Source organism: Leptidea sinapis, chromosome 22, assembly GCF_905404315.1.
Source record: "Leptidea sinapis chromosome 22, ilLepSina1.1, whole genome shotgun sequence".
Classification (NCBI taxonomy): domain Eukaryota; kingdom Metazoa; phylum Arthropoda; class Insecta; order Lepidoptera; family Pieridae; genus Leptidea; species Leptidea sinapis.
Window position 1 is genome coordinate 6745013 of NC_066286.1, and position 13169 is coordinate 6758181.

Genomic DNA, 13169 nt, shown 5'->3' on the forward strand with positions numbered 1-13169 from the left:
TCCGTCGATAAGTTTATTGGGAAGGTAAAGTCAACGATAGTTACGATTTTTATCTCAAGTAGGAGATAGCCTGAATATTGGGAACGGCCGTTACACGAGTAAGTACAAGAAATAAATATAAATTTTTAAATAAAAACATTAGAGCTATTGAGTACAGAAGAATATGCGTTTAAAGGTAATAATCTAACCACGCTTGCATCCCAGCCTAATTCTTATTTGGTTTCTTGCTCGCATTAATCAAATTTCAATGCAGAAGTAACATTTCGTTGAACATCCTTAGTAGTTGATGGCATTACATGGCTGTGACAGCTAGCGGAACAGTAAAACTGTTTGGATTGGCTTATATGTTAGGTTGGTAGCTAACCAGGCGAATATTGATCCTACTGAGCTGGGTTTGCTACTGGGTTTTGTTGACTTTTTCAACATTCTTTGCACTTCAGAAATTAAAAAACGTTGATACATTAAAGGTACCAAAAGATCTTTATTATAAATGGTTTTAGGACAATGCAATTAGGGAAAAGATAAAGACAGAATTAAAGATTGAAAGAGTACAATTAAAAACAGATCTGTATTATTTTGGAGTTCCCTTAAAAAGTTTTCTCTGATCAAAAACATTACTCTGTGACGAAAATGAACTACAGACAACTTTGGTACACAGATGGCGGGCCTTAAATGAACTCCTGTCGCTCAAGGTTTTAAACCTTATTGACCTTCATGAATATACTATCATATATATCATATTTTAGATTTTTCTGGGCATCCTTGGATCACAAGCATTAAGTAATTTAATCTATAATTATGATATGGAAAGAATTTTATCTGGGAATTTAAGTGTTATAAACTATTGTTTTTAACTTATAGCTTTTATAATACAATAAGTTGGGAATATTTTTTGTCTTAAATATTTACGTTATTATAATTAAAACAACATATTTTTCAATTAATGTATTATGTAAAATAATAAATTACACAAACAGTCGATAAACAATAAACATACAATATGTTATAAACTCTACATAATTATTATAGTAATTTATATAAAATCTTTAACATACAAATATATAACATAAAGTAAAAGAAAACGAAGTAGGCTGCCCGTTCTAAAGCAAGGTAGGTTGAGGTAGGGTTGCAGATTGTGTTGTTCATTTGAGATTTTAAGCAGAGCAGAAAAGGCTGTTTAACGTGCAGAGGCGTAGCTATCGCCGTATGTGCCGTAGGGCCCCGACGTGCGTAAGCAAAAATTAATAAAACTTTGCTGTTTGCCGAAAAATACCAAGGAGAGTGTATATTTAATTTGACTTGTTTGTAAAAATTTTAAGTTAAATTGTAAGTGGCAGATATATAATAATGATGCATAAATATTTCTTTTAATTTTATTCAAACATTTTTTCTTTTGTGAGAAATCTTTACCCTTCATAAGGGCCCCCAAGCAAAAATTTTATACGGGAAACCACCAAGGCACGCTACCCCACTGGTAACGTGACAACATATCCAAAAGAAATAAGACACAGGCTCCAAACACTTTAACAACTGTAATGAAAATTAACTTAATGCTAGCGACATAACATTTTTGAACGTAGTTCCTGAAAAAAGTTCCAAGCCACGAACATCAAATTTTAAGGAATTCGTGATACAGTTTAATAAATTATTCGTGTATTCCATACATGTGGGTTGGGCTACTAAGTCATGATGTCATTGAAAGAGTGACAGTAGGGCTGCCATTTTTTGTCAGTCCGTTAATACGAATAACGTGACCTGTTTTGTTTTCTTAACTCAATTTCGACATGATTGTGGTTTGGAACGTTTTTCTGGAATTACATCCATTTAAATATCTATTCTGTTCTGTGGTGCTAGCATATGTGGACGAAGCTTAAACAATATTACAGCAGATACTTCACGTATATTCGAAGTTTATTACAATATGCATGTAGTATTTTACCAGTGGGTACTTTGCACAGCATGCCGGCTATATTATGGGTACCACAACGGCGCCTTTTTCTGCCGTGAAGCATTTTGTGTGTAGTGAAATTACTGGGCAAATAAGATTAAACATCAAGGTGACGAGCGCAGTTGTAACGCGCGCCGCTAAGAATTTTTGGGTTTTTCAATAATCCTGAGCGAACTGAATTGTAACGGGCAGGGTGTATCAAATACCGTCAGCTGAACGTCCTGGTCATCTTGTCCCTTATTATCTATAAATAAAAAATAAAAACATAAATAAAATAGTCTCATCGAAGGTATAATATGATCTCCCTGTTATAAAATACAAATGATTGATATTCAGAAAGTTAGAAACTGGCAGAAAAAATGATTAAATAATTAATTATTTTGTAGCTTTTTCCGCTCGTATTTAGCCGAGTTTTATCTTCTGTATCTTAATTCCTATATAAACCTAACTGGTTTATATTTGCACTTAAAAGACTGTATGTCAATTGGTGGACTGTCAGTGTCTAAAATAACTATAGGAGTTACTAAGGAAATGTCTGTCCAAGCGAATTTCAACCTACTTGTTTACAAAATGACATTAAGGTGGGTCACAATTCAATTTTGTCGATAGAACATTGAATAACTTCTTAAAAGAATACTTACTGTGTGTTCCACAAACAATACCGAATCAAGACAAGTACTTTATATAATTTTTGCCTCATTGTCTGTATTTAAATCCAGGCAGAACACAAAAAAAACTGTAATAGATTTAATTGAAATATTGCATGAATATTAACACGATATCAGGACTATATAAAGGCCACATATAATCACGCTAGTTGCAGGCATAGTATGTTTGCTTCTTTATAGCGTCCAAGCGAACGAATTTAAGAGGACTTTATTCGATTTTTGTGTTTAAACTAAACATATAAATACTATATTTATAAAAATAACAAACAAGTTCAAACATGCACATTTCAAAGGGTATCTACGCAAATATCAAAACATAATATCATTATTGTACATAATCATTTTACAACACAACATATTATTACTTACTATTTTAAATAAAATACACTTTTTGCTAACTGCAGTATATTTATACTTATATATAATATAATATAAACTTATATTGTACAATAACTTACAATAAATTACTCTAAACGTTAACATTATAATATTATCTTATTTAAATACTGTTTATTCCCAACGGAGGCAGTGTCATGAAATTGTACATTTTTTTCAAACAAAATACACTTAGCACACAAGTTTAATAAATGACCTAAATTCTATAAGTTTTGGTTTTGTCACGGACGAGTAAAAAACGAAGGACTCCGTGTCACCTTACATATCAGTGAGGCACCAAAACAACCCGGTAAACGTGTAAATACAGAGCCACACGCATGCACTTACACTAATACAAGCCGATCGGCCGCCATTATTAGATTTGCCATCGACTGTGGCAGATCACTTTGCGTTGCAATAAAATATTTTAAAAATGCCGTCGTGCGTTGTGAAAAAGTGTTAAAACAATACTTTAAAAGTATTTGTGGATATATGATTATTTAAGGGAGAAAAAATTGTGTAACTGGTATACCCCGTAACCGCACACAGACTAGCATAAAGGTGCTTCACTTGCTAATATCACGGCGCGGAGTCCTTCTTTATTTGCTAGTCCGTGGGTTTGGTATTTATTTTAACAAATATCTGTTCAATTTCGAATAACATGCAAATGCTATTTATTCCGTAGAGATGTAGCTGTATTAGTTATATATAATGACTATATTATACTTGGTACCTATTCCTTTAAGTCTTTTTCTCTTAATGCATATAAAATATAAATTGTACTAAAGTTAAGTATGTAACGATGATGCACGACTACGACTCAAAACATACAATTAATACTTGTTCAATATAATAGATGGCGCGGCTACAATAACTTGTTAGTGTAGTCTAAGCATTCAGATGGTACGCTCTCGTTGAAAGCACAAAAATTAGTCGCGCACTATCGGGTCTTCTATGCGCTAGTAAATTCTTAGTCTATGGTTAAAAGAGAGTACTCTAACAGAACATTAATTAATATAAATTTACTTAATCAGAAAATGTATTACATTAGCTTCACAATTCAAGGATATATGATAAGTACCTACTAAATGTAAAAAGTGAGAGGCAAAAAGACAAAGAAATCTTAGTAAAGAAAGCATTTGAAAACACTCAACAATTTTGGGTCATGTTGCTACATTTAAATATCGCGAAACAACTTAGTTTCCAAAGTAGGCCATAAAATTGTCTATATAAATACACTCTGTTTAACACCATGCATACGATCTATACCTACTAATTCCTAATATAAATAAATTAATAATACTGTACAAAATATAATTACTTATTTGTCTTGCATTTCATACTATCGTAGTCTGACACAGTCTGTGTAACACAGACAACACTATCGTCCAACAGCACTGCATCACCGCTAATGGACGGTTCCTTAAGACACTATTTCAGTTCATTCGACTAGACCCACCTGGACACTTCACTTCACTATTTAACTGCCCTTCAATTATTCAAAATAAATATTTAATCTACTCACTATGATCCCAGTAATAAGAAGTACAGGGTTGTTCAATTAAATTTGGCATCCACAGCTTGGTAGCGAGACGAACACATCAGCTATTCCTGATTTGACCAGGGCGATGTCACCACGTCCGCTAACTAACGCAATATATGAGTGTTTTGGATGTTCCAGCTCTAGTTAAGTGACCTTGTATGAGTTTGCAATGATGGAGGAAATGAGAGTACATCTCAACGGGCATCATTGTCGTCGGGTTGCAGCTCGGTCTCAGCAGCGGAGGGGATTGTGTGCAGCATGCGTGGCGGTGGGAGCGCGGATGGCGAGGCAGGTGGCTCGTCGGCGACGACGGCCGGCTGCCGGGTCAGCCGCGGACGTGATCCCGTGCTGGTCCCTGTTGCCGCGCTACCGCCCGACCGCGACGTACGCCAAGTTCCTGTAGACGCCGTCGCATTCGAACCCGACGAGTCATTCCGAGACGATGACAAGTTGGAGTCCTGTGATGTTTTGCGAGCGACAAGCCATGAAGCGGCTCGGCGCGGTGGAGGCGGTGGGCGCCCGTACGTGCGCCAAGAGTCCGAGCGAGAAGACGAGAACTCGACGGAAGACGAGACGGAGCCAGCCCTCGCCGGAGGAGCAGGCAACTGGCGGGGCGCGGGTGGTGCGGGTGTGGTTGCGCGGCGACCGCACGCTCGCAGCCACCGCAGCAGACGTTCCCCACTCGCCTCGCCGCTCCCGTTCCCCGTGTTGTTGGTGACCGTCTCGCTGACCACGACCGCCCCTCCAGGTGGCAGCAGCCTCCGACAAGCACACGCGGCACCGTGCTGACCTCGCGACGATCTCTCCGCGAGGCTATTCGTATTGGCCGGTGTTTGTCTGTTACTAAAGTTTGACGAGTGTCTGCATCTTCCGATCCCTCGCGTCACTCGAGATTCTTCAATAGCTTTGCAGACGAGTGCGCAGTCTTTCTTAAACTGCTTTGTGAGAATCGCGTAAAGAAAGGGATTGCAACAGGAGTTAAGCGGTAGCACGAAAACTGTGAATACTTTGGCTTCTTCTAGGGAAACTAATTGGGCGCCAAAGGCAGCCGTCAGTGCAAAGAACGCTATGGGTGACCAGCACAGAAAGTCAGTGAACACGAGTAAAGCCATGCGCTTGGCAATGCGTGAATCATTGGAGTTCCATGCTTGAGAGCCACGGATTGCGCAGTACATTTTAAGGTAGCAACCTAGTAAAACAAGAAAAGCTAAGCCATTGATGACGAGTAATGAAACGACATATCCGAGCGATACAGCAGAGTCAGTTTCGAAAGGCAAACACACAGCAAACTTGCGATAGTCAGAAACACCGAGTAGAGGGAGAGAGGCCGCTGTAAGTGAGAACGCCCACCCGGCCGCCATGACTGCTGCGGCGTGACGCAACGACAGTCGCTTGTTGAGGTGCATGGCGTGGGTTATCGCATAATTGCGTTCGAGAGTGATCACTGCTAGAGTATACACTGACAGCTCAGATGACAGGACGCCAAGAAAGCCTGCCAGTCTACAACATCCAGACATTTGCCAGGAGATCGCATGCGAGCGAAATTCTCCCAGCGTTCCTGCGTCCACAACTGCCAAGAATCCTACAACAAAAATTAATTTATTTTACAATGAAACTATGTTAGGTCATATCCAGTTTACAAAACAGTCATATACAAATATAATTTTTATTTTTATTTATCTGCAATAAACCCACTACGGGTATAATCCTCCTTTAAAGCTTTCCAGACTCCATGTATTGGACTTTTTGGACCCAGTTGGAGAAAAGGGAGACCTGTTCACCCATTATTTTTTCCGCATTTTACCATGTGGACCTTTTCATGCGGTCACCCTTTTACGACGTCTCAAGCTCTTTTTGATTTTAATTTAAAACATTTAGGGTGACCATTGGCTCCGTAACATATTTTTCAAAACATTTGCCCGAAAAGTGAGCCTTACTACATCTTTTTAAGGGCCATAAACCGAATGAAAACACACGTGCATAATAATATTACACACTAGTGCATAATATAATTATCCCTACAAAGTTAAGTGAGCACCTAACTGCAAATTATACTACAATAAACAGAGCATTTTCAATTTAACCGTGTAATACAGTTTTATTGTAATAACAAAGAGGTTTTGTGCCGCTGAAAATCCATTTACATTTTGGAATAAACAAATGTGTCTCTAATTAAGAATAAATAACATTTATTATTATCAAATTATTCATAATTCGAAGACGGGAGACGCAGTGTTGGTAGGCCGACAAACAAGATGGACCGACGATCTGGTCAAGATCGCCGAAATACGTTGGATAAGGGCAGAGCAGGACCGATCGTCATGGAGATCCTAGGGGGAGGCCTTTGTCCAGCAGTGGACGTCTTCCGGCTGATGATAATGTTGATTCATAATTCACAATAATATGCATATATGCTTTAATATACTTTTATGCATTTTATCACACTGAAACTTATTATTTTTAAGTAGGCTGTATGGCTTTATGTAATCAATCACCCAAGATTTCTCCCGTTAAAATAAACTTAACAACCATTTCCCATATTTTGTTTGAACGATTTATGCAATACATGTTTGTTTTTTCTCACAAGTATGTTCAACAAGTGCGTATGAATCTCGTGAGCAACTTGATCACTAGACACTCGGCTGATTTACGCCCTCGACTACGGCTCGGGCTACAAAACATAGCCTCTTGTATAATGAGTTACTTAGCTCACTTGCATCATTATGTATTATATATCTATTGCTTATAATTTACTAATTAATAATTGTTTAAGAATTCACTGAAAGCTTAAAAAAATATTAAAAATAGGATAAGGTTCATAGCAATAAGCTCCTCACCTAGATAGATGCCCATAAAGAAGTCCGCAGCAGCAAGGTTGGTGACCAGGAACCTTGGAACATCGATTCGACTTCTGCTGAACACAAGGACAAATACCACTGTTCCGTTTCCTAGTAGCGCTAAAAGGAACACGGCCCACACACCACATCGAAGGGTCCACCAGTCGAAAAGATCCACACATGGTAGGAATGGACCTGAAATGGAAAACAGATTATAACCATGCAATGGTATGTTATATTTTTCTAGCAATCGTAATGCGGCGTAGAGAGGAGTCATAAAAATGAAATCAAAATGCTACGTTTTTACATAAAAATTTATTTAATGTAATGTAATGTAATCTATGTAAATAAAGTGATCCAACAGTAATTCTTAAACGGCTTGTCAATGACTGACACTAGTAAGTTACAAAAAAAATATTAATTAATAAAATGACAGGATCATTCAGCCACTACAACCATATTTTAGGGAAGGGAATGACTATCCTAAAACGCGACCACAAGCAAAAAAAAATGGTGGTGAGTGTTTAAAAATGTTTTTATATGATTAATTGCTTGAAATACAGGTACCCAGATTTAGGTGATTTTCAAACCTCTCCATTTGTCTTTTATTCGCCATTCTACTCAAAAATAATTGTGGGTAGTTGTACAAAATTGAGCCTTACGATTATTTATCAACATTAACATCAACTTTAACTGGACGTTCTAGGTATTACTGATTTTACATAAACGTTTACAAGAAATACTTGGCTTATCTCACCAGGTAGAGGAAGACAGCGCACTTGTCTGCTCCCCGCTTTGAGTTCTGCCACCCCAGTTCCGCTCCAAGGTCCAACCGCTCTCAAACGCGACCCTCCTTCACCCGTCGCGTTCACTACGAACACCAGTGATTTTAAATGAGCGTATGCTTCAAAGAGCAGTAGGCTATCGCGTCGTGTGTTATAGGGTAACCAATGCGAGCCCTATTACTAATACTTGGATGTCCATGCGTCCACTGTAGACATACAATAAGAAAAGAATTCCAAATAGACGTTATGCTTATTAAAAAAAGGCATAGCTTGTGCTATGGGTTGCAGGACAGCGATATATTTAATACAATAATACAGTTAATTTATCACGGGGAGTCCGAAGAGCTGTCTGATCTGATTTAAAGCACGCACAAACTTGCTGAGGTTCATAATTCATCCTCACAAGATGGTGATCTAGATAGGCTTTCCTACACAATGCGGTTTCCAATGAACTTTCTTTAACGTACAGCTAAACTGTAAAACTAACTAGAATGAATATCCTGGTGTTTGCTGGACACTACGATATTATCATTATCATCATCACTTCAGCCGAAAGACGTCCACTGCTGAACAAGAGCCTCTCCCAAAGATCTCCACGACGATCGCGCTTGCGCTGTCCTCATCCAACCTTTTACGGTGATCCTGACTCAATCCATATTGTGAAGGGAGCAACACTACGTCTTCCAATACGTGGTCACTATTTAGGGATTTTACTGCATTCTGATTCATTATCGTAAGGAAACTCCTTTCTCATAATTCTTTAAAAAATGCTCTTAAACTTAACTAAAAAGCCGGCAATTATCATTCCTCTGGTGTTGCCAGAGTGTATACACGACCAACGTCTATACACTCTGCTGAACGAGGGCCTCTCCCAAAGATCGGACCTGCACTGCCCTCATCCAACTTATTCCGGCGATTTTGACTCAGTTCATCCTACAAACACTGCGTCTTCCAATACGCGGTCACTATTTGAGGCCTTTACTGCATTCTGATTCGATCTCGCAGGAAAACAAAGAGCATAGCGCTCTGCATTGCCAGAGCAGAGCTCAGAGCGGCTATAAAATTTCTCATAATTCTTTAAAAAAAACTCTTACCCTTAGCTAAAAAGCCTGCAACTATGATTCCTCTGGTGTTACCAGAGTGTATAGACGGCGGTTCCAACAGTTTACTCACGTCTCTCTTCCTATTTCACAGCATTGGTCAATTATGTTTTGGAGTATCATACATAATTAGACTTACAATAATGGGGCCAAATGTCTGTGGCATTGGCCCACGCTGCCAGGTCCACGTGTGCCGGCGGTAGCAGCACCAGGTCACTGAAGCCCTCGCGCTCTGCCCACTCCTCGTTGACGCCTGCAGCGCCATCCATGAGGGGCAGAAACTCACAGCAGTGGTATGCGTATGACAGAACTAGACTCTGTAATTGATACAGAAAACATTTCAGATTCAGATATTAAGTGATTCAGATTATGATTATGATAAGAATATTTTATCTAAATCTTATTCGATATTATTAAATAAACGTTTAAGTAAGTGAATATTTTATTATATACCTATACTTTTTTAAGTTTTGTTCATTTCCTAAAGATGTGGTGGTTGACTTTTGTGACATCTAATATAATGGAGAATTAATAATTATTTTAAAAAATGAACTTTCAAGAGATACTTAAGATTTTCAAATGGTCAATACATTTTTTGCTTAGCCGGTATTTTACAATGTCTAAATATTTTACTATTGCTAAAGTTAGTTGATGCATACCAACCTTAGTAACTCAGGTTTAAGTTACATTTATTTATGAATATAGTGATTTGTCAAGAGCAAAAGTTATACAGTATAGTACGTGTACATTACTTGTATCCTGGGGAAGAGCTCCGGTGGATGAAACCTGCGCAGGTTGGGGTTATTGTGGGCCTTCAGGTGTAGCAGCCTCTGCAGACCACTCGCGGGCAGCGAAGGAAACACGTTGTTACCAACATTTCTGCCAACAAGAGTCACAAAATCAGATAGGACACTTAAAAATCCAACTGAAGTACCCCATCATCTTAATTTCGTGAGACGCTGGTATTTGGAATTTGAACGTGTCGCAATAAGGTTTTCTTCCAAATGAAGAAGTCTTTAAGTAAGCTAATTTAAGAAAACCCGATAAAAAATTTCCTTCAAAAATCATTCTATTTGTTGGATGCGATTACTAATTATTATGACAATAATAATGTTTATCATGTTCATGAATCATCCTTACACAAACAATGATTTCAAGGACTAAAGGTTGATGCATCCAATATGCGATATTTTATATTTATACAGTTTATTCTTTATTACTTTTTATGAAATATTTGATATTATTAAAACACGATTCATATATTGGATGCAGCACCTTACAAACTAATTTGTTTTATATATTACAACCATTGTAAAATACTCTATTGATTCAAATGAGTGGCAGTTGAGTTTCTTGTATGTTCTTCTCACAAGCTTCTCCTTTTTTCCGAATATATGGTAGATTCAGTAATTTAAAAGTAATATTTATAGTGACGATTCAATAGTGCAAAAAATAGTTTAAGCCTCATTGAATAAAATTTATTTGACTTTGACATAAAGTGATTTTTTTATTATATATCTGATTGATGGTAAGTGAACCACTATGCCAATTACAATGCAGTGCCACTCAGGATTCTTAAGCAACCCTAGAATTCTGAACAACCCCAGAATTCTGAACAACCCCAGAATTCTGAGCAACCCCAGAATTCTGAAGAGCATCGCAATTGCGTTCGTCATTTTAACAACACCCTTGAGACTGAAACACAAAAAATGCACGGCAATGTAATTTCATGGTCGGAATCTTATTCAAAGATGAACTTATAAAATTTGTGATTCAATCACATTTGAAAATTAAAGTATAATAAGTTTGAAAACTTCTTTTTATGTGGAACAGTCTCCAATTTTCGTCAGAACAGAAATCTGCAAATCTTTGGTGAAAATGTCATTTAAACAAATTTTGACCACGGACGAGTAAAAAAAGAAGGACTCCGTGTCACCTTACATATCAGTGAGGCACCAAAACAAGCCGGTTAACGTGTAAAAACATAGCCCCATGCATACACTTACACTAATACAAGCCGATCGGCCACGATTATGAGATTTGCCATCGTCAGTGACAGATCAGTTTGCGTAGCAATAAAATATTTTAAAAATGCCGTCGTGCGTTGTGAAAAAGTGTAAAAACAATACTATAAAAGTATTTGTGGATATATGATTATTTAAGGGAGAAAAAATTGTGTAACTAGTATCCCCCGTAACCGCACACACATTAGCATAATGGTGCTTCACTTGCTAATATCACGGCGCGGAGTCCTTCTTTTTTTACTAGTCCGTGATTCTGACATTCTAATATTATTTAACATCAATTGTAAAAGCGACGACATGTTGATTTATTAATTTGAACCCAATGATATTATGTAGACTTGTAAGCGTTCTAAATGGGACGCAATTTGACAGCTGCTTACGTTTATTTACACAAAGTTTGACAGTGACAAACACTTGCTGTCTTCTTTCTTCTTAAACAAGAAGTGTTTTAATTACATACCTAATCTGTTTTGCATCATTTAGTTTGACAGTTCCTTCCCTCTTTACATTAATCATCATTATTTGTAGAAAATAATTATCATTTTTATAATCTTGTTTGGAAATTTAGTATATATGTCGTAGGTATATTGTGAAAGGTGATATTATAATTTCACTAGTGATATTATATGAGATATGTATTTGTTGCCATTTCAATAAAAAAAACCGGTAAGGAGACTACAATTCGTTGCTTATGTAGTTTGTAATAACGTAATGTTCCTAACACATTTACCGGAAGAAATACAGATATTCGTATTACAGAAGAAAAATGGTCCCAACGGGTGTTGTTATTTATTACCTAGATATATTACGAAAATTCGCAGAAAAATTATCTCTTACAGCATTATAATGATCTATCTGCAAGTAAGCTTGGACTTGAATCTTTGACTTCAAGTCATTATTTGTCAATCTAAAAAGGTGACGATAAAAAATCAGGGATTCAATTTGGGGTTGTAGCTACATCTCACATTAATATCCAAAGTTTAATTATACCGATACATAGCTATTGAATCAGGAGAAGAAATCTGAAAACCTGGGTATAAAGTAACTTATGTACACTGCGTTATGTAATTTCAAATTCGAAAAAGCGACGATGCTCGTTTTTATTTCAATCGTAAATTTTCGGTGTAATCTATCGATTGTGTGTCCATAGCCAAATGAAAATAGAAAGGTTGTCCAATGTTGGAAAAAGACTCTCAAAAGAAGTATAGTGATACCTATAATTAACACCATATGATAGAGTGAACAAGTGCCGGAAACGTAAAAGAATGAACGCGTCCGGACGCATGAATAATGGTGTCAAAGTCAGATAAACTTTATTCAAATGGGCGTAAAAGAAGCGCTTTTCAATCGTTATTATAGGTGTTTAATTTAATTTTAATTTAAATTACTGAATCTACCATATATTCGGAAAATTGGAGTTTATGAGAATACCACACTTAAAAACAACTCAGCGGCCAATTTTTTATTTCAAATAAAATATTTTACAATGGCTACACTGTGTTATTAATAAACGCGAAGAAATTATTCCAAATTCTAAACCTTTTGTCTTTATTTTACCTTTATCAGTACCATGGCAGGTAGAAGTAATTTTAAACTTGGAGTAACTTTACATTGCGTTATTATTAATAAGACGGAAAGGAAATTTTTTTGAAGTACGCGTAACTTTGCGGAATTCTTTAATTGTCCAAATGTTTTGAGTCTTCTTTAGTGTTAATTCCGCCAATACTAGTCTTTAAACAATTCGACACGTGTTTCGCCTCTACACGAGGCATCCTCAGGAGATGTTGACTCGCCAAACTCAATCTCGTGCCAGCATTTTGGCGGAATTAACACTAAAGAAGGCTCAAAACATTTGGAAAAGACAAAAAGGGTTTATAGCTGGGAATGTT

At 37.0% G+C, this 13169-nt stretch overlaps 2 protein-coding genes across 3 annotated transcripts in view; both read right to left on the reverse strand.

Moving 5' to 3' along the window:
* The window catches only part of LOC126970838 (protein cereblon), a 272220-nt gene that overhangs the window by 97542 nt on the left and 161509 nt on the right, over nucleotides 1-13169 (reverse strand). The window lies entirely within an intron of this gene.
* The window catches only part of LOC126970792 (lutropin-choriogonadotropic hormone receptor), a 197520-nt gene continuing 185283 nt past the window's right edge, over nucleotides 933-13169 (reverse strand). For both annotated transcript variants that reach the window (XM_050816891.1, XM_050816890.1), the window contains 5 exons: nucleotides 10009-10135; nucleotides 9396-9573; nucleotides 8129-8242; nucleotides 7372-7566; nucleotides 933-6116 (listed from right to left, as the gene is read on the reverse strand). In XM_050816891.1, the coding sequence (XP_050672848.1) occupies nucleotides 4729-6116; nucleotides 7372-7566; nucleotides 8129-8242; nucleotides 9396-9573; nucleotides 10009-10135 (2002 nt within the window). In that variant the 3' untranslated portion in view covers nucleotides 933-4728. The remainder of the gene's footprint in view (nucleotides 6117-7371; nucleotides 7567-8128; nucleotides 8243-9395; nucleotides 9574-10008; nucleotides 10136-13169) is intronic.